Genomic DNA, 27529 nt, shown 5'->3' with positions numbered 1-27529 from the left:
AAGATTTAAACTGAAATAGTAAAAATGAAATCTTTGGTAGAGTGGAAGTTCTCATAACGAACATAATTCGTTCCGGAATCTTACTCGTAAAGCTAAACATTTTTGTTTTGACTGGCGCGGAAGTCCCGCCATACAAGTGAATGTCGTGAAAAAGGGACTTGCCACTTCTCTGTAACTCGTTATGCGAAATGTCACTCATTAAGGGAGCAACTTATTCACTTCTTTTTGCTTGTTATGAGAGGTGTTTGTAATGAGAGGTTCCACTATAACCTCTCATAACGCTCTCTACTCGGTATGTAATGGGATTCTGGAAATATACTGTCGATTGACACAAACTATTAGCTTGAACCAATCCTTTGTCCCTCCCAAGTTACCTGAGCGGGGGCGGGCTTTTTGAGGGCGGAGTAGGGCTGCGCGTAGCCGAGGGCGCACTGCAGCCGGTAGGTGAGCTCCTGGTCCGGCAGCCCCGAGAGGCAGTGCAGGGCGCCCTCCAGGTGGCCCTGCGAAGCCAGCTTCATGGCGTAGCTCGTCAGCAAGTTGGACAGCTTCCCAAAGGCCTACAAAACACCCACATTGTAATGAAGAAAATAATATGCGGAATTTGAATAAGATAATAATATTTATGTATTAAATGTTAGACCAAACACTGATTTTTTGGGTTTTTTTTTTTTTTTTTTAAAGGAATAACCAAAGCCTCTATTAGAGTCTTGTCTGCAGGTAGGATAGTAAGGATAGGGAAGGTAAATGTGAAAAATACACCACAAACACCCAGACGAATTGAAAATAAATCTTTCTTAAATTTATTTTGCAATTGGCGGGAATCGAACCAGCGACACCAATTTTGCAGTCGAGCGTCTACCCAACTACGCCACGGCGCCTTCCCACAGAGTCTACTAATTTGTATTTTATTGTAAAAAAAATACATAAAAACCAATTTTGTGACAGTTGTTTCGCCTAGTTGTGGCATTTTCAAACGGAAACAATTGTCACAAAATTGATTTTTACGTGTTTTTTTTTAACAATAAAATAGAACTCAGTAGACTCAAAAAATCAGTGTTTGAATTAACATTTAATACATAAATTCTGAGTTCTACAAATTAAATGCTAAATCTATAAAAAGGATAATTAATAATACCACACTTACATACAAGTAGTTTTTTACTTTTTAAATTTTTGATTTTATTCAAATTCTCTATCATATCAAATTTGATGAAAAATTTTAGTTTTGTATTTGGTGTCATAATTTTTTTCCCATTAAGTCAAGGTGATGATAGTGGCCACCGCCAGAATTGGTGACAATAAGAACCCGATTTATGGCATTTTCCATCACTTTTTCCAGAACTTCCAGCACTATTTCTATGTTCTCGAATTCTCAATGGATATTCTCTTTGAGTACATATCGTGGGTGTACTGGCAAAAAACGTTAACTGGAAAATATGCAATTTTGACTTATTGATACATATTATTAAGTTTTCAACGTTTTATAAACTGGCAAAATACACTAACTACTTTGAAATGTCATATATATGTGGTTTAAAAAGAAAATTAAACTTTAAGTTTTTAAGCAGGTATTTTATTCAGGCGTCTTCTTCAAACCCTTACCTCAGAATCGAACCCAGGATCTCCAGAACAGTAGCCAAGCGTGCTGACCATTACAGTACGGAGGCGGACTTATTCAAGCTTATAGCTTTAAGTAACAGGGATTTTAGAGTTGACTTTTTACGCCAGTATACCCATGATTTGTCAAGGGATTCATTAGTCATCAACCACTGATAGGATAACCGGTGTCTGTACCTGCACGGGTCGAGCTCGCGTGGTTGCGGCCAGGCGCGCCACGAGCACCATCTCCACGACGCGCGTGAGCGCCGCGGCGCTGGCGGGGCAGGAGGGGGCGGGGGCCGCGTCCAGCTGGCGCCGCCACCAGCCCACCAGCGGCTCCACGCTGGCGCTGCACAGGTAACAGATCACCGCCTCGCGATCAGACTCCTTCTCCAGCTTTTCGCCCATTATTTCTGCAAATGATAATACCCAATAGAGAAAGCATCATGATTATTGGAGACCGGAATGCTAAAATAGGCAACATAGAAAAAGATGAGGATCTCAGAAATACAGTCGTCATGTAGCCTTAAGTCCATGATTTGGGCTGTTAACCTTTTCCTCCCGGTGATATGTATTTACTACAACTCGACTTTTAAAATGAGAATATCAATATAAAATATAATAGATACGGATATGGGCTTAGAATTTTTGTATTCCTCCGTAGTATAATTATGTATTACATGAAAGTATTATAATATAAGAATATTCATTTGCAGCGAAGGAAATAAACAATTTGTGAACAAAACGGGGATAAAATCACCACCAATACACAAACGTTTTGTGTGCGTACTGTTGGTTTACGTATACGCGAATGTCGTTGCAAGTTTAGTAGTGCGCAGACCGTCGTACGCGGCGGTCATGTCGCTACGTTAGTTATTGCAGCTACTTGTGATGTATTTTTTTCTCATTTTCAGATACTTACCAGAGCCCACATTACAAAATTGTTACATTTCAACTTCAACTATGGTCAATAAAAGGAACATTTAGGAATATTCACATTTTTCCTGTTTTTAAACCACATTTTCATATGGTGTACAAAATGCATATCACCGGTGCCACAGAAGTTTTTAGCACCGCAAGGGAAAGGTTAAGTGGCAACCTTGCGCCTCTATCTATCATCATGATTTTTGTTTTTTTAAAGTAGCAGAAGTAGTTGTCAAAGTTGACTCACCGCACACTTGGTACAGCTGCTGCGGGGAGCAGTGAGTGAGCGCGGTGGCCAGGACGGCCCTCCAGGCGGCGGGGGCCGCCTGCTGGGCCATCTCTGCCCAGCCCCCGCCGAGCAGGGCAGCCGCCATGCCTCGCACGGGGCCCCCCGCGCCCTGTCCGGACAGGTGGCGCCACTGCGTACGCTGCAGCAGGTCGCCGCCCACTGCCGACAAAATAAAACAGTCTTTGTAGAAGAACGAGTGTCTACCCTAGAAAATTTTATAAAAAGTAAATAAATATTGTTTTTATAGATTTGGCGTTTTATTTGTAGAACTCCAGTTTGATTTGTATATAAAATATTAAAATCAAACACTTATTTTTAGAGTCTACTAAATTGTATTTACACAGAAGTGATGTGAGAGATATGTGAGGGAAATGGAACCATTAAGACTCGCCACATTGCACTGCACGGCCAACATCAAGGCAGACCACCAAAGAGATGTATTGACAGGCTGGGAATCAACATCGCAGGAGGCAAATCCCTCTTAAAAACAGGCTACAAGGCCTACACCTAGCAGAAGAAGAAGATATTTGACCAACATACCTGCGCCAGCAATCACCAAAGCATCGGCCGTTCTTCCTGCCTCCAAGCAGAATTCCACAGCGGCTTCTATATTACCACTCAGTAGAGCCTGGCAGATCAAACCGTCAGGATCTGAAAAATGTAACAACACTTTGAAATCAACCTCTGCCCATGTACACTACATTTAGCGACACAGATTTACAGAGGTTAGCGCATTTGGATACCGTGTCGGAGGCCTCAGGTTCAATATCCAGGAGATCAAAAATAAATATAAGCGATTTAGTTAATAATAATCCGGATTAGTTAGAACCTGAAGCGCAGGACTGTGAAATCAATGATTAAGATTATATCGGTAGTGTAATAGCAAAGGGGTATATCTGTCAATTTTTTTATTTTCTAATTCTGTTCCACAAAATGTCTTAAATAGTGTATTCCATAATCTGGCAAAAGGATATGGCTGTAGTTGCAATACTTATTTGGTTTTATTGAGATATGTACATGTAAAAATATACAAAATAAATGAGTTATTTAATTTCACAAGTTTGTGTTTGCTCTCCTGTAAAATTCGATCTGAGACAGATATTCCCCTTTGCCTTTACTCTACCGATATATAATGGAATCCACAATATGTATGACATCAAAGTAGACTTGTTAACCTGTCCAGGGGTGAGTTTCTGCGGACAAAACTGTAGAGGGAAGTGAGTTTTTTTTTATATTTTTAGTTTTTATAATTTAATATCAACATGAGTTTCTCGCTTTTCCCCCTACCTACTCTACCACAATTTGATACCTATTTCAGCATTTTATCTTGAATAAAAGTATATTATTAATGTTTTATTTCAAGGGATTTCTTTGACAACATCCTTATATGTAATGACATCACACAAACATTGTTTTGAGTTGAATGTCATGGGTACAACAGAAAAATAGTCTGAAGCACGATTTTAGTATTTAAATATAACCACAGATGGCAGTACAAGTGTCATTTTGGAAATAAATGTCGCCAGGCTTCGGTTGTAAGCACAGCCGTTCATGAAACTTATCCAAGTGATTTTGACAAAAGTTAAAATTATCTATTGTAATATTGCAGGAAACCTGACAGGATTGCACAAAGTGATAATTGAAAAGTTGTAGGAGGGAATATCTTACCATCTCCAGTCGGGATGATGTATTGTTTAGGCGGTGGCTTTTGGTTCACAGCAGCAGGTTCTACGTCATTAGAGACTTTATTATTCTGGGCTATGTTGTCAAATGCGGCTGTTCCGTCTACACCCTGCACAAAACAAATACAATCTCTTTTTACAAATATTCTTGACACTTGGACCATCATACTATGTACATACATACTAAGAAAAAGAACTTATTACACAGCAAAAAAAAGGTAAATTATACACTTAAAGATACATAAATTCATAAGAGAGATTGTGTAAAGACTCCTTAGAGGAAAGTTTTGTTTAGACGATTATGTATGGCCGTACTTCCAGATAGGTTAATATGTAGGATATTTCGAGAGTTAGCGACCCCCAGATATTTATAATAAACAAACTAACTAACCATCACGCCGCTTCTCGGCAGGGGTAGGCAGAGAGAATAGAACTCCACACTACTCTGTCTTTGCAAACATTCTTCGCCTCTTCCACGTTCATGCATCTCCTCATACATACCCGCCAATTATTACGACTCCTAACCTGACCACTTTGAAGTATTTGGCATACCTGATCGTGTCATGCTTTTCTCAGCCTTCCTCTGCTCCTTTTTCCAATTACATTCGCCTCATAAATTTGTTTTACATTTCTTTCCTCACTCATTAGTTCTACATGTTCAAACCATCACAACACACCTAGATAATTATAATACTAGCGTTAAAACTGTTTATGTTCTGTTCATAAGAAATTAATAAGAAATTTTGAAATTTTGATACCCCAGAAAATCATAGCACTATTGTTAACTTGTTGACTGCCAACTACGAGATAACTCGTGGAGCGCGTTCTTTGCTAGGATGCCGACTACGAGTTATCTCGTACTGCGTTTACTTGCCATATTCGTGCAGCTACGATAAAATTCCTAGTATATCAGTGCTAATATGGATAGATGGCACATGGAAAGAGAACAAAAAATCAATGCTGGCTTACATGAACAGAAAATTTATTAATAGATGAACAGAAAATATTATTATTTACTAAAATTAGAGTTTTTAATAATATAATATAACTAACTAACTAACCATCACGCCGCTTTCCGCAGGGGTAGGCAGAGAGAATAGAGCGCCACACCACTCTGTCCTTGCAAACATTCTTCGCCTCTTCCACGTTCATGCATCTCCTCATACATACCCGCCGATTGTTACGACTCCTAACCTGACCACTTTCAAGTATTTGGCATACCTGGCTAATATAATATGATTAAATGATATTGGCTTTTTAGACTGGAATTCTGAAAATTGTCGTGGCAGTCAACGTGCTAAAAGTGTATACATTTGGGTTTACAATAAATTGATAACATATTTATGATACTTTAATACATATATGAGTGTCTAGCAAAATTGATAATCACATTTATTTTTTTACAGCCAGACATTGCCACAAAATGTTTCAATGAATCAAACTGTATTCATTGTTGATTACCATTTAATTAATTGAAACATTTACTACATACATTACATACTAGAAGTATAAAAAACTTGGTTTTGAAATTTGGTTTTGAAAGATCATCCAACGCAAATACCATATATGTACAAGAATACAATTTTTTATTGACGCACCTCAATATAACACATGTTTTTTCTGTAATAAATCACCTTAAAGGCATTTCGTAACCAGTATAAAACTAAAAGTCATGCATTTACACAAAATTATAATGAAGAACACATAATGTTACAACAGTATATAGAACATCACAGCTACATGATTTACATACAGACTTCTATTCATACAGATGTTAGTCAACTTATTATTTCAATACTACAAACAAATATTCAGTGAAAAAAAATTACTTGATACATGCAAGTACATATATGTACAGTGAAACCTCTATTGTTCCTCGAATAATCGTTTTCCCTGATATATCCTTTATTTCTTCTACCCCAAATTCATTTCATACAAAAGTAGATCACATTGACCGTTTCATTATCACCATTTTATCGCATTCATCGTTTGAATTACTCTGCATGTTTGATATATCTTGTTTGTGTTTTTTACATTCTTCTCAATTTTCTCAATTTTGTTACTTTCGACAACAATATTCCAACGTGTGGGATAGAAACTATCGAAAGCTTGGGTGACACAAGGTTGACGGATACAGCAGAAAAGGTCTATGTTGACAAGGAGGAGCTGCCGCCTGTACCTTCATTTTCAGAAGCATGCACTCTATGTCGATCACAGATTATTTAAAATCCAATAAACTTTTTACCATTTTTTTTTGTTCAGTTCAGCTTTTTTTTAAATAAATACATTTATTTATATCTAAAACTTGTATTTTTCTTAGAATTTTAACCTAACAATGGCTTTGCGGATTGGGAGGACTGCACCTTTAGTCGATCCTATCTCCTTGTATATTGACCTCTTAATCTCGCCTTTTTTGTTTTCCCACATTCATAGTTTATTTCAATAGGTCCCCTTAAAAACGGAAAATAGAGGTTTCACTGTAATCAAATATAAGTATGACCCGAGTAAGATCTATGTCAAACATTCCCAACCAGACTCATTATTATTACTTAGATAAATAATTGATTTAATGATATAAGAATAAATACAATATTTTGACACATTTTGTGTTTTTGTTATATAAAAAAATGCTCTCCTGAAAAATGAGCAAACTTGTAATTAGATATTTGCCCTCTAAGGCATTGATAAACATAAAACTCTATGGCATTCAACGCATTAAACATACTACAAAATTAATGAAACACTTATTAGTTTTTACAGTTGCAATACTACCTAATCTAACTACATACATAGTTGTAGCGATGAATCTGCCATGCGACGGACAACTACATACAAACATTTCACACAAGCACGGCAATCAGAAAATGCTTGCAATCGTCTTACCGAAATATCTGTACTTGTATCAGTGGAGGGTTCTGGTTCCGTTTCAGACGACTCACTCTACGTGTAAAGTATAGGGAGAGGAAACACCAGTACGGTTATTATTAGTGCCAGATATTAGAACACACTGTGGGGTAGGGGGGGTACGACATAAATTCAAACCTCCGCAACAAAAATCACAGAAAAATGTGGATATTTGTATATATGTTATTCAACAAATACATACTTAACAAATCCTGTTAGTATAATACAAATCCCAATGTGAATACTCAAATAATTGCATTTGTGAATAATTTTATCAATTCTTGTAGAGTAATTAAATTGTGAAAAGAAAAAAAAACATTTTTTTTTTTAACTTTTCTTGAATGTTTTTTGCAGATACTTTGTGTCACATTTTAAAAACTTTATGAAATAAAACTATGTACTTTTTTTTAACAACAGTATATAATATCCGATAAATTTTATTTTGCAATTAATTTAATCAAATTTTCTATGTACTCAAATTGATACGTAAAAATAATGATGGTCTAAATTAAAATACTAAGAATCTCTAATGTATGCATATTAATTTCAAAGAAATGCAAAGGCAAGCTTAACAAAATCTGTTTTTTTTACAAATGTACATGGGCAATGATATTCTGCCCATCATGATGAGTATGTTTAAATAATATACTTATTGTTATATTTCAAGTAAATTAAATGTACTAACCCTGCTGAGGCCCGCCAGGCGATCGGTGACTTGCTCAACTTGGCTGTCGACATTGTTTGGTTGATTTTTGGCATTCAGCTTTGCCACTAGACCGTTCAGTTTAGTGTTCATATCGTCTTGCCGGAATCCTGAAAAAAATATACGGACTTTACTATAACTTCTTCTTCTTCCTTCTTATCTGTTCTGTTGCCAGCTGTCAAGCCATGGCTTTGAAGGTCTTCCGGTGGTCTTCTTCTGTCTGCGTCCTCGTGAAGAGCAATTCGGGCTAGTCTATTTTCTTGGATTATTTTGACATGGTCATTCCAGCATCGTCTTCGCTGTCGTCCCCATCTGACTATAATATTTTATGTCTGTGTGTTCAGAAATTTGTGCTGATGCGGTCGTCACAGCATATGTTTAAAATATGAATGTATAAGTATAATTTACGGGTGTAAAGCCAGCTTATTCCCCTTGACGACTCATGTTTATAAACGCTTGTCTCAAAGAGAGTATAAACATAAGCCCTGCGTAAATACTCCACATAAAGAGATCAGTATGTATGTACTAGTAAATACAGAAACCATTTTGAGAAAATTGAAACTAATGGCCACAAACACAAAAACTGTGAACCTAGGATTTTTTTACAGTTATAAAAATTTTCTTTTTGTAGGTACAAAAAGAAAATCTGTGTAATTTCATATTTAAAATATAGTTTAAGCATTTTGAAAATTTTTATTTCGACAGCATTTTGTAATCGTTCCAAGATATATTAAACGCGGTGTTAATTAAAAATTACACAAAACCATTTAAAGAACATTGAAACTAACGACAACAAACACAAAAACTGTTATTTTTAACATTTTTTAAAATTTAAAATCTTACACATAAAAATAAACAAAACACACCTAGAAGGTTCAGCATTTCTGATCTCGGGTCCTGTTCGAAGCTCGCCTTGAGGAAGTGCCACACGTACTTCTCGTGCTGATCATTAGTCTGGTTGGCCTTCTGGAGACAATGCTCCGCCAGGAGAGGGGCGGAAACCTCGGATCCTGCGGCCCCGATGACATGTTGCAACACGCGAGCTTGCTCAATCAACTCCGGTTCCGTGGATACCTGAAAGGATATTTTATTTTATATATTAAAAACATAAGAATGATAAGGAGTTTGTTACCTAAAAGGATATTCAGACACTTAAGGACACATATTTTGTCTTTATTTTTCACTAGCTGCTTCCCTCCGTAGTGTAATGGTCAACACGCTCGGCTACTGCACTGGAGGTCACGAGTTTAATTCCCAGGGGGGGTCAAATAAATACAAGCAATTTTTTCACTCTAATATTTATTCATTATTACCCTGGACTGGTCATAAATTTCGCAACTTAGTTCAACAACAAAAAAATTGCTTTGCAAGAGAAGGTCTGTCAGGAAGCCTCTGTATCAGATCTGGGAATGCGGTGGGACAGCTTTCAATAACTTAGACTAGTACCTGAAGCAGACGTCTGATCACCTTTCTTTCATGTGTGAATGATCAAGATAACAAACACTGCGTTTATATGATGCAGTACCCTATGCACCATCAGATGTGGATAACGGTTTGAAAAAATCCTATAATCAAGCTTAATTCTACATTTTTTTATTAACACTTACATCTTATAATAATAAAATACTCATACAATAATCGTAACATTTATTTCTAAACTTTCTCAACTTACTTTCATTCTACATACTTTCTGGCATGTCATACGTTTTTGACTCTCTGTACAACAAATAATTGCGTGCATATACTTTCTTCAATAATGTAAATCTTACAACATTTTGAGTGTGTCCAAATACCCGTTCACAAAATCTGGATTATCTCCAATTACAGGAGTTATTTTCATATTATTTTTTGACATCTCATCAAAGATGAAGAAGAATATGGAAGTCTGGGCATTTATGTATGAGAGTTTCTGCTTAATAAGGGCTTCTTTACATCTCACCAATAGATGTCTCTAGTGAAGTTCTAGTGATTCATGAACAAGGTTTCTAAATTGGTTCATATATATGGAACTTCCAAAAATTTGAGTAGTGTGGTTGTCAATAATGGGTAGAAATTGGTGAATGTTACACGTGTGTAAAGTGATCACTTAAACCAGCCTATGACGGTCGTAAGCCCCGTAAATGCCCAGACTTCCATATTCTTCTTCATCTTTGATGAGATCAAAAAAATAATATATTTGAATTGTTTATGGTTCACACAAATGATTTTTTTTTAATCGAAAACTTGTTGTTAATCTTATTCTACACCAGTTTCAAACTAACCTGACTGATGAAGACTTGTCTTTGAGGATTCGCATTGTTCTGACCAGGTGCCTGATTTTCAAATGTGATTAATTTTCCACCAAACTGTAAAAAAGATATAAATATTAAAAAATTATTTAACCTTTTAACCGCCTTAACTTTGTTCCTAAGAGACGCCCGTGCGCAGCGGTATTTCGCCTTTTTTAAATGATTACTTTATCATGTATTCAATTAAGAAACGATTTATTTTCCTAAACAAAAACGTTCAATGGGATTCATTGTGCCTTTTTGGTACTTTTTGGTGTAATACACGTGTGTCACATTATTCTTGAAATATATATCGTAATATAAACAAATTAGATCGTAACATAAATAAATCAAAGCACGCATCGTGTGTCACTCTTACCCACTGGCGATGCGTAGCGTCGAGAGTAAGACAAATATAGGGCATGATTATGGCGCAGACTGATTACCGACCGCAAGAAAAATCAGGGATCTGTTCTTTTATTTATCCTTGTGATGTTACAAATTATTAGTCAGATATTTCAACAGATGTCATAAGGCCAAGGATTGACGTATTATTTTATCCAAAGTTCCACACCATGAAAAAATCCCTCTAAGTTGAACTGAGGTTCGAAACTTGGAGCAATGTAAAAACACAAACGCTTATGTCAGCCACGTATGGGGCATGTTTTCTTAAAACACATACGGTTATGCGAGCCGCGTGGATCCGGTTAAAATCTATTGTGACACGTGTTTTTGGAAGTTGTCTCTAGTTGTCACGCTGTCAACACATGCGTCTTATAAAAAAGTAGGTATACATAAGCGCATATAGCACATTTTAATTTTCCTTTTGCTTACATTTTTATATGGGTTTTTTTTCACCATACATTCTGGAAAATCAGGTATAGTACTGTATTTGAAAAATAGAAGAACTTATTTCTTACCCCGAAACTAGCTTTAATAGGTCTCCTTGTCCACTGGGGGGGTCGGGGGAGTACTTGTGTGGAAGGTTCCACCTCCGTATGGATCGGCACAGGAGCTTGGTGCAAAGTCTCCATTCCGGGGAATGAATCCATTATTTTGTTCGTTGTAGCTACCTGTAATCAATTATAAAGTTGAACGCTATATACACAGCAGAAAAACTACTAAATATGATTTTTACACACATGCTATCGTGTAGCATCAAACTGTGTAATAATACATCAAGCTGTGCCCATTGAAATACACAAATAATACCATTCAATCAATTTATAGTCTTAATATCGGCAATAAAAAATATCTGTCAGTCATTAAAGGTAGACAACGATGCGCTTTTTATTGAAATTGAATCTTAAATATAAGTGACTCTTATTTATCACATTCACAAACAAATAGCTCTCAGCGATTGCTACTGGTGGATTCAGCATCTATTTTATACTGCTTAGACAGCACACGTTACTGTGGAGCGTGATTTTTCGCAGGTGTCGGAAGCGCAGCATCCCCAATAGAAACATACTAGATGCGCAGAGGGCTATATGTTTGTGATGCAGTGGATACCGTATAGATGAAAAAACCAAATCTGGGAATATCAAATCACAAAATCAAGCAATATCAGTTAAAGACAAATCTAGAGACGTTTGACTTACTTGTTGATGGTGTGTTCCTCCGTTTATAGAAAATATGCTGACACGACCGTCATTACTGCAAGTGGAAATTAGATAGGGATTCTTAGGGCACCAAGATACGTCGTACATCCACTGTCCGGTTGAACATACTTCTAACAGTATCTCTCCTCCCTGTAATAAACAAATTGTAACAAGAATAAATATATGTAAATAAAATATATTTAATTTAATTTTGTGACTGTCGGTATCTCGCAATGCCGTCAATAGATGTCGAGCGAGAAGAAAATAGTATGAAAGATTCATTTAAGTAATATAATAATATATATGTTATAGAATCAACTTTAACTGTCGTTTCTTTGATTACAGGTGAGTTTTGGTCAAATATTTTTTTAACACCAAAACTGTGATATGAGATATAACTTATAACTAATTTAATAAACATTTTTGATTACAGAGCAATACAATTTTCTATATCCATAAATCAAAATATTTTTCAAATGGAGAAAAAACCTTCAGGTTTTACCTTAAATAAGTATTATACAGTAAAAAGTTAAATAAGAGGCTTGATATTTATTTTTAATACATTGTATTATATTTTTAAACTTAAAAAACCTTCTCCTGAAAAATAAAGTTATTTTATTAATGACATTCTTGGAAGGAGTGAGCGACATCTGAGTTTATTATTTCATACTTGAAAGCAAAATATCACTTTATTATATATGTACAACTGAGAAAGTTTGGAAATATTATTTATATGATCAAATTTACAAACCGTCGTCATATTATTTGGATTCCAGCAGAGAACTCGTCCATCTTTGCCCGCCGATAGCAGCAAATCGGAGTCTTGTTGACACCAGGACAATCCTATAACACCTTTGTGATGGCCTTCCAAAACAAGCAGAGGTGATGTTGCCGATCTGAAAAATATCAAAATTGTATAAGTATCTTCTCTAGCCAGTGGTAATAGACGTACCAAACTCAATTTCTGAGTTCAATGTAATTGAATCAATTTATTGCAAACCTCAAATCCCAAAGCTGTATAACTGGATTTTGGTCATCTTCTGAGGCAATGCACAGTTGTGTCGCTACAGATGGATGCCACGCAGTTGACTTCCATCTTGTGCGGGACTGACCATCACTAAAATGTAATCAGATATTATAAAACAACGTCTTCACTGAATTTTTATCTATAATGTAGCAATAAATTCACTATTTTCTTATGTACCTTAGTTTGATGATTGCCTCATTCATTCGCAAATCCCACACGACACATCTTGTTGAGAAAGCTGAAGCTAAAATATGTTGAACCTAAAAAAAACATAATATGTTTTTATGAAAAAACAATAGTTACATATTCATAACATCATTTTGTAACTATAATAGACTTTAACCCAAGATTACAGGACATTTGTAAATTTACAAAGGACTTCCAACCTGTGGGGAGCACAGAGGAAACACATCCAAAAAAATGTAGGGACAAGTAAGTAAAGTTTTTACTTCTATTTCATGTTTGTATTTTATATAAAGTTCTCAAATAAAGTGTTGCACTTATTTTTAGATATTTTTAGTAAACGTTTTCGGTAAAATGTAAAATTTTTTTACCGTCATGCATTTTATGATAGTCCCGCATTAAGAGTACATTTTGTCCGCCTCCATAGCGTAATGGTCAGCACGCTCGGCTACCGTTCTAGAGGTCCCGATTCCCAGGAGGGGAGGGGTCAAATAAATATAATTGATTTTTTTACTCTAATATTTATTCAATATTACCCTGGACTGGTACCTGAAGCGGAGGGCTGATCACCCTTCCTTCACGTTTTAACGATCAAGATAACACTGTGTTTATATGATGCAGTGCCCTATGCACCATCAGGTGCGGATGAGGGTTTGGAGAAGAAGAAGAAGAGTACATTGAAATAAGTCTCGTGGTGTAGGGTTAAATAAAATATAAATGTAGCCAGTAGATATCCACTGCTTTCACGTATCCGTGCACATAAGGCAGATCATGAAGACCTGATTGTTACTTAGTGTAGGCAGAAGTATTGAATATTCAAAGCATTTTTTCGCATAATTACCTGTCTATTCCAAGACAAAGACTGGACATTTTCTAGGGGCTGTGATTTATTACCAGGAGCCATCGGAGTACTCGTGTTATTCAAGTCCCAGATGTATATTTCACTTTCCGACGCACCAGAAGATAACAAGTTATTCTGGAAAGGGTTTAGATCCAATGCAGAAACCGAACCTTTAAAAGTACCACGCAAATTGTATTAATCAAATGGATATTTAGAAAGAAAAGAGGTATAGTTTTACTGAAAGAAAATATACCGGTATGTTTGGTATTGGAAGAGATAAGGGCTTCCTTTTTACTGAGAAGGTTGTCCAGTTTGTAGAACTCCAACAAGCCACCATCGCATCCTCCTATTAAAACACCATTTGATGACCAAGCTAACTTGTGAAACCTAGAAATGGAATATATTTTGAACAATTATCATTCAAATTAAATCCATTAAATAATTGTAACATTTAAATTTAAACTTACAGTGATTAACCCATTTCTAAATCTCTTAACACATTGTTGTCGGGCAGTTTTTTCATCAATCCCTACCTTAATTAGTATACTAATTCGGGTCATATACAATTTTATTTATTGTTTCGGCATTCACTTTGTGGTAAGGCATGATGAAATTGTAAAAGAAGTACACTTGTTTTTTAGCACTTGAGTTTATTTTATTATAACGACTAGTTTCGGAAGCTTCATAGACCTGATGATGGAAGCTTCCAAAACTAGTCGTTATAATAAAATAAACTCAAGTGCTAAAAAACAAGTGTACTTCTTTTACAATTTGGGTCATATATAAGTAAACACAGACCAGATTTCCATCTGTATAATGTTTTATGACGTCTCTCGCGTTCTACCAAAAGTAAGCAAATAGGACACCCATGAGCGTCTCCCGCTCTCAACTAACAGTATGTAAAACAGTACTCTGCAACCTTTTCTCACCTACGACACACTGAAATTCTTCCTAGTATTCCGTGGCACACCAAAAGCTAAAGTATATAGAATATAGACCATTGAAAAATTATTTAATTGAAGTAATTATTACCCGCCTCCGTATTGTAGTGGTCAGCACGATCAGCTACCGTTCTGGTTCGATTTCCCGGGGGGGGTATAAATATAAATGATTTTTTTAGTCTAATATTTATTCAATACTACCCTGGCCTGGTACCCGAAGCGGAGGGATCACCTTTGCTTCTTGTGTTAACCATCAAGATAACACTGTGTTTATATGATGCAGTGCCCTATGCACCATTGGGGTGCAGATAAGGGTTGAGAGTGAGAGAATTATTATATCCTACATTTTTAAAAACAGACAATATTATGAAAATAATTTGTCATCGTGAATTAAATACATAATGAAAAATTGTAAAATGTCATATGCATTGAATTTTATTGCGGCACACCTGTATCCGGCTCACGGCGCACCAATGTGCCATGGCACACCGGTTGCGGAGCACTGACGTAAAAGACGCTTTTAAGTGTTTCCCGCAAACAATGTGTTAAGATGACGAAATGTTTCTAGAAGTTTTTCAATCTCACGAGTTATTATAATCACTATAAAAGCAAATCCTTACTTGTGATCACTAGGCACAGAGACTATGTGTTCCAGCTCGTAACCGGGATCACCCAGGTTCAGAGAATAGAGGTCTAGCGATGCACTGGAGCTGAAGGAAGCGTCCACGTACTGAGCGGCAGACCCCGTAGCTAGCATCACGGGACTGTAAGGCTGCGGAGACCACACCACATTCACCGTGCTTTCTAATTCCTTCACCTTCATTTTGAAGGATTCACTTGCTAAAAAATAAATTGTTCGTTTATAGTATCTACATAGTTAACTATTACCAATTATTATTTTATCAGTTAGCATAACTTTATTTAGGATAACACCTCAATGAGTGATGGAGTTCCAGCACCAACAATAAAAATTGACCATATGTTTTCATGATTGACAGTATAAATTTAAGCAGAATCGCAGAATGTCAATTTGACACATAATTATTTTGTTGTGTTATTATTATCTTTTAATTATACTCCCTCCCGTAATATAATGTCAGCACGCTCACCAACCGTTCCGGAGTCCCGGGTTCGATTCCCAAGGGGGGGATAAATACAAGTCACTCTAATATTTATTCAATATTACCCTGGACTGGTACCTGAAGCGGAGGGCTGATCACCTTTCCTTTATGTGTTAACTATCAAGATAACACTGCGTTTATATTTTGCAGTGCCCTATGCACCATTGGGATGCGGATAAGGGTTTGAAGAAGTAGAAGTAACTATCGTTCATACATATTTGAATCGGCAATCACTTCAATAACCTTTGTGTAATAAATCTGTTACCAACACTTAGGAAATATTGACAATCTTATTGATTGTACTGTGGTCACTCAACCAAAATAAAATAACCAACATTTAATGGAACTTACATTAGAATATTATATTTCTTGATTTGAATTCTACAACATTTTTGAAATTTGTTTTATTATTCAAGAATTATTAACTATAATTAAACAGATCAACAGATCTATTAAGAGAAGAATAAGATTCAAGAATACCTAATTTATTTTTTACAGACATACACACACATAGGAAAATATCATTTGAATTTATTTAAATGTTTGTTAGCGAAGTGAAAATTTCACATTTTAAGTATACAAAACTTAATAGAATACATTACAAATGGCTTATGCTTAATTTGGTTGCTGTGTTAGCCATATCATCAGATAATACAGTAAATTTAAAATATGGTTCGATGTCAAAGAAATTCCCTACTTGAACAGCACATAAAAACATTATAAACAGTGTCAGGAGTCAATGAACCTGGGATTTATCTAAGAGCCAGATATCCAGAAATAAAAAACCATTAACAAAATTACCAACCGACGAATGCCAGCATTGAAATCACCGCTTATAAGTACAGAACACATATTAATTAATGTAAGTGATGACATCACAACACAGCAACACAGAGATGACACTTGTGTCAGATTCTAAATAAAATGAAAGCTGAAAAATATACAACCCTAGATTACATAATAGCTCACCACTGATTATTGGATAATTTTATTAATACGCATCGAACATTTTCATTGAAATATAATTTGTTGACACATCATCGGCGGAAACCGAGACATCAAAATAATAAAGTAAATAGATAAAAAGATACTACATGTTCTATTAAAAATAATTTCCTATGAATATAAAAAATCGTGACCAAAATAAAATATAAAAACCAATTTTAATAACTTACCTCTTTGGTATTTACGAAAAATCCTACAACTTCAAAGCCGATTTTTTCTGTCAGTTTTCGTCATAAACCAGCAGTTCCAACGTGGCCCAATCGCACATACCTTAGCCCAAATATACTGGTCTGTTCATGCGCAAGTCATACACAGAAGGCATCTAACGATATCGTTTTGATGACGTATACTATTCGTTACATTTATGCTTTATTCACTTTTTTTGCAAAAACTTCAAGGTTTGCTGAACAATTAATTGCTTTTATAGCACGTGATACATAAATCCAGAACGAAACATTCAAACAATCGATATAAAACTTTTTTCTTATGATAGATTGTCATATGTGACATTTGCGCAAAACCGAACGAATTATGTGTCATTAATAAGCAGACCATACTGCATTTTAACTGTGGCATAAACAATAATTTTGAAGACTAGCGCTACCTTGTGTCAATGGAACTCTTCAACAATGCCAACTGCAATATTTAAGATAATTTTGTTATGTTTTAATAGAGGGCACTGCATCTACCGGTTGTTGTTTTTGTTTTGACATTTTGACGTCCTGGCAGTAGAAATGTGAAACTTATATTTTTATAGTATTGTTTCTAGTTACTTTGCGAGTATAATTTATAAAGCGATATACCCATCGCTTTTTACTGCGAATTAGTATAGAAAATTTCTTTTTATCTACGATTATATGTTTTCTAACGCGTAAAATGGTTGAAGATACTACATATACTTCGAGACCGAAGGTATTTTTATATTTCATGTTTAACCAAACTTTTTTTTAAATGGAATAGTGATATAAAAAGCGGTGTTCCTTATGTCATCGCTAGAATATTATAAATTATAAGTTGTTTTTAATATTATAAATTGTCTTTAATTGAACATCGGGATATTATAAAATGTAAAAAAGACATCCATCATATGACATTGGAGACTTACATTCTCCATCTCTATATTTTTATCGTATTCAATCGATTTTTGACATCCTTCTAGAGCAAAACAGCGCGTCCGAAATCAGTATACCTTTGGACTATTTTTGATGTTCAAAAATGGCTTAGACGACATTGCGCCGATTTTCCCATTTACTTCGAAAGTTTTGTCAAAGTGAGTATATAACTGATTTAATTTTATTGAATAACATTGTACTTAATCAATTTTTCTTAGTGTCATTTTTCTTTTTATGAATTAATTGCTTATATCACTCACTCTTTTCAACAACGTTTAATATCAAAATACTTGATTTTTCAGGAGATTGTTTTTAAAGTTAATATAATAATAAATATCAAGTCACTTATTGAACTTACTGTGCAAGAGATCTTTTTAGGTAAAACCTGAATGTTTTTTCTTAATTTGAAAAATATTTAGTATATTTTAAAAAATAATTAAAGAATACCTTTTCTTCAAAATGCAAAAACAACACTTTCTCCCCTGTAGCGGGTAAATATTAAGTTAAAAATATGCAGCTTTTGCTGGGATATAGTACATTTTCTGGGCATTCCAAAAACACGCACAACTGAAAATTGAAGATTTTTGATATATGACGTTGTTGAAAAGAGTTAGCGATAATGTTGAGTTTTTTAAACCGTCAACTTGATAACAAGAATACGTTTTTTTTATTTATTTATCCAATGTCTTTTAATTCAGATTATATTGTATTTATCTTGCAGAATGATATCACTGGCCGCACTCTTTTGAGAATGAATGAGAATACACTGATAAGGTTAGGAATATCCAATCCTGAGCACCGAGTCGCTATTTGGAGGGAAATTATGAAAATCAGATTGAAGACAGACATCATGGAAATCAGAGACCTAGAGACCAAAAATAATTTCATGATTTAAATTAATTTTAAGTGAGTACATATTAGGACATATTAGGAGTCCTGGTTCCAACTCTAATGTATGGAAGTGAAACATGGAGTTGGCAAAAGTAATGCGATCTCTCAGAAGAATGTGCGACAAAACGATGTATGATAGATGTTCAAATAGTGAAATAAGGAAGGAATACAAAGCTGAGACAAGCATTATCGATAAAATTAAGAAAAGTGTGTTGAGATGGTTTGGACATGTAGAACGAACGAGTGAGGAAAGAACGGTAAAACAAATTGATGAGGCGAAAGTAATTGGAAAAAGGAGCAGAGGAAGACCGAGAAAAACATGGCACGATCAGGTATGCCAAATACTTGAAAGTGGTCAGGTTAGGAGTCGTAATAATCGGCGGGTATGTACGAGGAGATTCATGAACGTGGAAGAGGTGAAGAATGTTTGCAAAGACAGAGTGGTGTGGCGTTCCATTCCCTCTGCCTACCCCTGCGGAGAAGCGGCGTGATGGTTAGTTAGTTTACATATTAGGGCAGTGGTTCTTAACCGTGTTGGAGGTACCGAACCCCACAAGTATATCAATTCACCGAACCCTTGATTGGAAAAATAAAATGTTTTTTTCATATTCAAAACATAGGTTTATATTTATACATACATAGGTGCACAAAATGATCAAAATCATTATAACATGATTTTCACATAAAAACAAAAGCAAAATAATGCATATTTCGCAATGATGACAGGTTATAGCAATAGATCTAATCAAGGCTCTTTTTTTTAAACAAATAAAGGACCCGGAACTCTTATAAACTTCCGGCAAAGCTTCCGGAACTCACTAAGAAAAAATATTCAAATATTATTTAAATATTCATTACAATACCATATTTTATCGTTTTGACGAATTATATAAATATAGATTTTAATTACGTAAGCATGAACATTGTTTCGTCTAACTGATTTTGAAAATTTAGAAAATATGTATATTCCTGGATCTAATACATTTGTAATGACTTATTTCATGTCCCATCCCAAAAATAAATGAACAGTGCAGAGTAGGTGCATTGTTTTAGCGTTTAAACTGTTGTATTATTTTTATTGCTAGATTGATATATTCCTTTCAAATAATATACTAAGATCTGTTGGATAAATGAATATATCGTACGTCTTATCATTTTTTATAATACGTACAATAAGTCGAGTATGTTTTTTGACCTCCGCCGAACCCAGGAGACTGACTCACCGAACCCCTGGGTTTCCATCGAACCCAGGTTCAGAACCACTATATTAGGGGTATGGAAACACTTATGCCAATATCAATTATTTTGATAAATCTCAATCGTCGTGCTTCCGATCACTTAGGAAATAAATTTTATTGACATCTCAACATAAATGAAGATGTTTTTTTCATTTAGATGGTAATATGGAAGTCAGGGTAATTACAGGGCTTACTAGCTGTCGTTTTCTGGCTAAAGTGATCACTCTACGTTACATCCCCCATTCTACCCATGGTTGAATACCACATTACTCTAATATCTTAATATTTATTTACATACATGTTTCGTGTGACAATACAATTCATATTTTTGGTGAAAACACCATAGGTAGTAGGACTGATTAATCAGTCTTGAAAAAGAAGCAATTAGCTTCGAAACTAGTAGACATTATAATTAAGTTATAATAAACTGTTTATAGTGATTTTAATACAAAGTTTAACTATACTATTAAAATTTAACTATACTATTCACAAATTCTAGATTTGATACACTTAACAGTAATATTAAGTTTTTATTGATTGTTCAACATAAATGAAGACGTTTTTTATTAAGATGGGACGGAACTGTGGGTAGAATAGTAGACATTTCCCAGTGTAAAAAGTGATTATTTTAACCAGCCAAGGACAGGTTGTGTTACTGCTAACGGTACCGGAACACTTTTCATTGGGAAGACGGAAACGCGCAAATGAAGATAATCTTTATTTATTAAAAATTACAAAGTTGTAAGTGTGAAAATAACGAAATTACACCAATATATCGAAAATTATAAAACACAAGGGGCGAGAAGAACAAAGAGAAACCAATATAAAAACAGAGCGAGCGCGGCGTATACACGTTTCGAATCTTATTTAATCTGAGCACACAAATATTTGTCCGCCACCCCTTAAATACTATTTTAAAGGCGTTGTATGGGGTGGGGACAGTATTTGTAACATTTAAAACTTACTGAACTGCGTCTCTTTGTTCTTCTCGCGTACATTTATTAATACTATTTTTAATACATAAATTATTCTGTAAAATACACAAATTTTGGCCGAAACAGGTTGTATGCCCTCTAAATACCCAGACGTTCATCTTCCCATTTCAATAAAAAGTAATTCATCCATGTTGAGACATTTCAATCATAATTTGTTATCTTGTTTGCGTATGTTCTTATCGTTTTTATTTTACAAATTAGATAAAAAGATATCTGTAGCAAAAATTCAGGTGGCTTGGGTTGGTTTTGACAAAACAATTTTTTTTTAAATTATGTATTTTTTGTCTATGAAATGTATGTTGAGGCAGGCGATATTAGATCACATTGAAAGAATGAAGACAGAAGAGAATCGATAATATTTTTGTATTAAAGTGACGCCGATCCGCTGCACAGAAAAGCAAACATGATATTAGACACTTAAGGTGTGTTTTTTGTACATGAAGTTGAAGGTTATCAAAATGTGGCGTATTTTGCAGTTTTTATAAGATTTCTAAAACGCACAAATATGTGCAAACCACCGTAACATAAGTCTTCTGAAACGCACAAATGTCACTCACTTCTTTCAAGAACGTCATAAATCAAAAATCTTGATTTTTCAGAACGTTTTTAAAGTTTAAAAATATAACGCAATGTATTAAAAATAAATATCAAGCCACTTATTGAACTTTTTACTTTGCAACAGATCTTTTTAGGTAAAACCTGAAGGTTTTTTCTCCATTTGAAAAATATTTAATTTATTTATAAAGATAATTTAACAATACCTTTTGTTCAAAATGCAAAAACAACATTTTCTGTCCTGTTGCGGGTAAATGTTAAGTTAAAAATATGTCTCTTTTGCTGGGATATAGTACATTTTCTGGGCATTCCGAAAACACGCACAACTGAAAAATGACGATTTTTGATTTATGACGTTCTTGAAAGGAGTGAGCGATGTGTGCTCACAGCCATAAAATAAGGTTTTTCAGATCTGAGACGATTAATAGAACATGTTTCTATACCCCACATATTTTTGTAACTAAGGTTATTTTTTTTCTTTGATATATTATGTATTGACTTTTTTTTTCATTATTATCACTTATCTTGTATATTTTTACTGATTGTAATAAAGTTTTTTAATGTATTTATTAAAATGTTTTATTTTGTAAGTACTACTGCTTATTTTTCGTTACAGGTTCTTGCATTTATTTTTTATGTTGTCTAACAAAGATGATTTGCCTTTTACATCAGAACTTCATATTTGGGCACAAAATACATCATTCGCAAAATCTTTGGTTCCTTGTTAAATATTGAATGAATGGATCAATTTCACGATGTGTCGATTATTGGCTATTAAATTAAAATGAAAAATCATAAGATGTGTAGAGAAGTAAGGGAGATATTAAGGTTTAAACTTTCGATATTTGAATAAAACGAAAAACGGACACCGCTGTACGTCATCAAATTTTACGTCATCGGGTGTTTTATGCGGCGTATCCCAAAATTTCTCTGCTTTATAGAGCTATAATAATAGTAGTGTGGATTGTTTGTTTACCACTACACTACCGTTTGTGTTATAATATGAACGGGGGGTAGGAGGTGAACCATAGACATCAACAAATAAACCCGCCAATAATTTAGCAATGTCACCAATATTTTTGAAAAAATCCATCGTTTATGCCACGTCATTCATTACCAACTTTGAAAAACAACGTTTTTACGAAGGCGAATTTTCCAAAAGATAATGATGAATCAAAATATTGATTATATCGGCTGTTAACATAACAATAATAAACATAAAACGAGTCTAATACAATCATTTATAGGTTGAGTATGTTAAATTAGATATTCCTCCCTTCTGCAAATGAGCCATTTCAATGTGACCCGAATTTTACGTCCCCGGATTTAACATTCTCCCGCCAATTGCGTGTATTTATTTCCCGCATTTATGTTTTTTTTCCTTCTGTTTACGTCTAAAATATCCTGTCATTCGATTTTTTTCTCGACCGGTATAACACATCTTTTTTACAGTATTCTCGGTCATCGTTACGTTTTTTTGTTATTTATTTAAACTTCATGTACAGAGAAGAAATATGTATTATACATTGGCGGGCTATTTCTAAAAAGCAATATCTTCCAACTAACCAAAAACAGACTTGTGATATTAATCAAAACGTTTTATATTATATATAACTGTTTACATTCAGAGGGTAGATAGTACTTGAACATTTTATTTTATTTTTAAGTCAATACAAATTTTACGAAAAAATTAAAATTGAAATGTTTTTTTTTTCATACCCTCAATTTATACGTTCTCTCCATTTTGGTTTTTGTATGCAAAAAAAAACTCATCTGCGTGATTTTCAAAAAAAAAAATTTTCTATTACTCAAATTTTTGGAACCTTTATATATACATATTGATCAAACTCGTAACACAGTATATGTGAGTTCACAACGGTCATCTATGTTGAAACGAGAAAAGCTTTTATTAAGAAGAGACTGTTTCCATTTACGGTCGTAAACCTTGAAAATACCCAGACTTCCATATTCTTCATCTATGTTGAGATGTCAAAAAAAGAACTCCTAATTGGAGATAATCCAGTATTTCGACACTCGAAATGTTGTAATGTTTTTCTTATTTTTAATCTTGTATTTTATTATATCCATTAAGTCTGTATCAAATTACAAATGGGAATTATTTTAATTGGCGAAATTTTGAATTAGAGTCGTAATAAAACCGTGTGTTTGTTGTAAAATCCCGTTATTTCTGGCATCGGCAAGGCCATTGTCTGCCAAAGTTTTGTTTTATATTTTTACAAAAAGGCAGATTTTCCTTTGTCGCACTCACCACGCCAGTGTTTTTATTGTTTCACCAATATTGACACTAGTCGAGAGAAAAGATCATCATTATTCGCAGAGAGTAGCGTTTGGCACAACAAACAGAACAATCAAATGTTTATTTTCCGTCCGCCTCCGTAGTGTAATGGTCAGCACGCTCGGCTGCCGTTCTGGAGGTCCCGGGTTCGATTCCCAGGGGGGGTAAAATAAATATATGTGATTTTTTCACTGTAATATTTATTCAATATTACCCTGGACTGGTACCTGAAGCGGAGGGCTGATCACCTTTCCTTCATGTGTTAACGATCAAGATAACACTACGTTTATATGACATAGTGCCCTATGCACCATTGGGGTGCGGATAAGGGTTTTATTATTTATATATATAAATATATATATTTTTTCCTAAAAATACAGTAAAACCTCGATATAATGGACTTATTGGGGGGAGGGAGAGTATACGTTAAAGTCCGTTATTTAAAAATTGGTTTAAAATAAAAAAATAAAATAAAATTTAATATGTGAACACTGTATTTAGATACAAATAAACAATACAAAACACAAACAAAATTATATTGATCGTCTTCGGAAACTCGTCGTGAATGACGTTGCTATTTTATATTGACGCGCTTGCTTTCAATAATCCTGCTATAAAAAAGGAATCAAGTTTTGTTTTCACTTTTGAAGTTTGCTGTTTTTTTTTTATAAGTAACTCTCTAAAATTACGAAAATGTGTATAATATAGTTGAACTTCGTTATCTGACGAATTGTATTAGATCGTCGAGATGTGATCGTACCACTGATGACTTCATTTTTGGTTGTTGCTAGGTGCAGTCTACGACCAGGATAGCATTATGTCTCAAATTCTAGTGTAATACGTGTGACGTGATTATCATGACCGTCAAAATTGCGGCGATATGAGTCAGTGCCCTATTCGCCATCAAATGCTTATGAGGGTTAGAAGAAACAACTTTTTTTTGCTTTTTATATATTCTTAAATTAGTACCTATATCATTTAGTAATGCAAAAAGCACCAAATGTTAATTTAGTAGCATTTATCTACCTCGCCCAGCGTTATTTTTATAACATTTAACCGTTATTTTTTTGAAATAGTATTCTGTTTATAATAATCTGACATTTCATTTTTCATAATTTCAACACTGCTCATGTAAAATACGTTTATTTAAGCACTAAGCATTTTGACATTTTCTAAACATATCAAATTATATATACAATGCTTCAAATAATGTTTAAAACGACTCACAGTAATACCAAACCGATTTATAACAGAGAAATTCATCATTATAATACATGAGGACATAATAAAATACACGTGGAGCCGATAAACACAACTTAGTTTAGAGTAAGGTCCTTACAATATATTGCCTATACCCAAATTAACCAGCCATAAAAATGGGATCCAAAATAAATGAACTGAAAAAATACTTTATGGATAGATATTTGTATTAGTGATTAGTTATACTCGTATTTTCCCAATGTTCCCTTTCAACATGCTTCTTACCTTGTGTTTTTTTTATTTGCCTATTTATTTTTCCCGTTTACTGTTTTATATTTTGCCTTGTGTTAGTTTAGCTTATTTTTTTAGCTTTCTTATTTGTGTTTTAGTCTTAATCCCATGTCCCAAAATGAAAAATGGAAATTACTCCAATAGAAATTGAGAGAACTGTGTTTATAATTTTATGATTGTAAGTAGAAATGTTTAGAAAATTAAATAAAGTTATTTTTAAAACAAAACATATTTAAACACATCAGATAAAAATAAATAAAATCAAAATACTTATCGGAATATTGAATGTATGACTTATGTTTGTAATATGTTTTAAAAATAAATAAATTAATTAACATGTTTGTAACTCAGTTTATAATCAATGATATTATATATTTTTTTTCCGTTTCTCGATCATTAATAAAAAGGATTTATCGAGTCGTGATTTAATTCAACAAACATTAGATAAAAATAAATAAAATCAAAATACTTATCGGGAATATTGAATGTATGGCTTATGTTTGTAGTATGTTTAAAAAATAAATTAATTAATAAACACGTTTGTAACTCAGTTTATAATCAATGATATTATGTATTTTTTTCGTTTCTCGATCATTAATAAAAAGGATTTATCGAGTCGCGATTTAAATCAACAATCAATTGACGTTAATTCAGGTTTATTCAGGTTTATATTTAAAAATAAATAAAATAAAAATACTCATCGGGAATATTGAATGTATGACTTATGTTTGTAGTATGTTTAAAAAATAAATAAATTGATAAACATGTTTGTTACTCAGTTTATAATCAATGATATTATCTATTTTTTTTCGTTTCTCGATCATTAATAAAAAGGATTTATCGAGTCGTGATTTAATTCAACAAACATTGGATAAAAATAAATAAAATCAAAATACTTAACAGGAATATTGAATGTATGACTTATGTTTGTAATATGTTTTTAAAAAAAAATTAATAAACATGTTTGTAACTCAGTTTATAATCAATGATGTTATGTATTTTTTTCGTTTTTCGATCATTAATAAAAAGGATTTATCGAGTCGTGATTTAAATCAACAATCAATTAACGTTAATTCAGGTTTATTCAGGTTAATATTAAAAATAAATAAAATAAAAATACTCATCGGGAATATTGAATGTATGACTTATGTTTGTAGTATGTTTAAAAAATAAATAAATTAATAAACATGTTTGTAACTCAGTTTATAATCAATGATATTATGTATTTTATTCGTTTCTCGATCATTAATAAAAAGGATTTATCGAGTCGTGATTTAATTCAACAAACATTAGATAAAAACAAATAAAATCAAAATACTTATCGGGAATACTGAATGTATGACTTATGTTTGTAATATGTTTTAAAAATAAATAAATTAATAAACATGTTTGTAACTCAGTTTATAATCAACGATATTATGTATTTTTTTCGTTTCTCGATCATTAATAAAAGGATTTATCGAGTCGTGATTTAAATCAACAATCAATTAACGTTAATTCAGGCGATCCCAATCAAAGATGGGAGTTGTGAATTCCATTAATAAACCGTACCACGCGGAGAAATGACGCAGTCCACTGAGTTGATAGCTACCGAATCTGTTCAGATCACATCAACCCTTCGTCATCTCCTTACTGATATGTGCTCCTGGGACTTGACAAAGTTAACGTGTCGTTGTTTGTAAAGTGAAAAGTGCAAATAAATATATAAATTACAACATTTAATTAATCAATCAACACGTAAATGTATTAAATAATAATTATTTGACATTATTTAAAAATATATATTTACGTCATTAATTAAATTAATAATTTTTCTCAGTTAAAAATGCAATATCTTTCTTCACATTTTATTCATATTCGTGAT

General features: G+C 33.6%; 3 protein-coding genes across 12 annotated transcripts in view; 2 read left to right on the top strand and 1 right to left on the bottom strand.

Annotated features, from left to right (window-relative positions):
* The window catches only part of Sec31 (COPII coat complex component secretory 31), a 28050-nt gene extending 10669 nt beyond the window's left edge, over positions 1-17381 (bottom strand). For 2 of the 4 annotated variants that reach the window (XM_088268094.1, XM_088268169.1), the window contains exons 1-18: positions 17258-17381; positions 15582-15801; positions 14274-14407; positions 14021-14190; positions 13174-13256; positions 12970-13086; positions 12721-12865; positions 11970-12119; positions 11289-11441; positions 10363-10446; positions 8968-9175; positions 8084-8211; positions 7378-7434; positions 4481-4604; positions 3353-3463; positions 2771-2971; positions 1795-2012; positions 375-557 (exon numbers count right to left, since the gene is read on the bottom strand). In XM_088268094.1, coding sequence (XP_088124220.1) covers positions 375-557; positions 1795-2012; positions 2771-2971; positions 3353-3463; positions 4481-4604; positions 7378-7434; positions 8084-8211; positions 8968-9175; positions 10363-10446; positions 11289-11441; positions 11970-12119; positions 12721-12865; positions 12970-13086; positions 13174-13256; positions 14021-14190; positions 14274-14407; positions 15582-15784 — 2469 coding nt within the window. In that variant the 5' untranslated portion in view covers positions 15785-15801; positions 17258-17381. The remainder of the gene's footprint in view (positions 1-374; positions 558-1794; positions 2013-2770; positions 2972-3352; positions 3464-4480; positions 4605-7377; positions 7435-8083; positions 8212-8967; positions 9176-10362; positions 10447-11288; positions 11442-11969; positions 12120-12720; positions 12866-12969; positions 13087-13173; positions 13257-14020; positions 14191-14273; positions 14408-15581; positions 15802-17257) is intronic. The other 2 variants (XM_088268254.1, XM_088268334.1) reach the window with 1 other exon arrangement.
* A 409-nt stretch (positions 17382-17790) lies between these two features.
* Positions 17791-22441, top strand: LOC148314024 (protein aveugle-like). Its single transcript, XM_088261979.1, has 3 exons — positions 17791-17999; positions 18247-18357; positions 18921-22441. Exons 1-3 carry the CDS (start codon positions 17964-17966, stop codon positions 19092-19094), a joined length of 321 nt encoding a protein of 106 aa, XP_088118105.1. The 5' UTR covers positions 17791-17963; the 3' UTR covers positions 19095-22441.
* A 4826-nt stretch (positions 22442-27267) lies between these two features.
* Positions 27268-27529, top strand: part of LOC148314023 (uncharacterized) — a 38437-nt gene continuing 38175 nt past the window's right edge. For 2 of the 7 annotated variants that reach the window (XM_088261467.1, XM_088261859.1), the window contains exon 1: positions 27268-27402. The gene's annotated coding sequence lies outside the window, so the exon portion shown is untranslated. Of the gene's footprint in view, positions 27409-27529 lie in introns of all 7 variants that reach the window. The other 5 variants (XM_088261688.1, XM_088261391.1, XM_088261540.1 and 2 more) reach the window with 4 other exon arrangements.

The sequence above is a fragment of the Brachycentrus maculatus genome, unplaced genomic scaffold, assembly GCF_059751285.1.
Source record: "Brachycentrus maculatus isolate JH-2025_06_01 unplaced genomic scaffold, ASM5975128v1 h1tg000003l, whole genome shotgun sequence".
NCBI classification, from domain to species: Eukaryota; Metazoa; Arthropoda; class Insecta; order Trichoptera; family Brachycentridae; genus Brachycentrus; species Brachycentrus maculatus.
This window is presented reverse-complemented; position numbering and strand designations above follow the sequence as displayed.

What these genes read in the sequence shown, in the direction of transcription:
- LOC148314024 (XM_088261979.1), top strand. Translation starts at nt 17,964, where the DNA reads ATGGTTGAAGATACTACATATACTTCGAGACCGAAG. An exon ending in CATATACTTCGAGACCGAAG is followed by an intron (nt 18,000 to 18,246) that starts GTATTTTTATAT and finishes ACATCCTTCTAG; the next exon opens with AGCAAAACAGCGCGTCCGAA. An exon ending in ACTTCGAAAGTTTTGTCAAA is followed by an intron (nt 18,358 to 18,920) that starts GTGAGTATATAA and finishes TTTATCTTGCAG; the next exon opens with AATGATATCACTGGCCGCAC.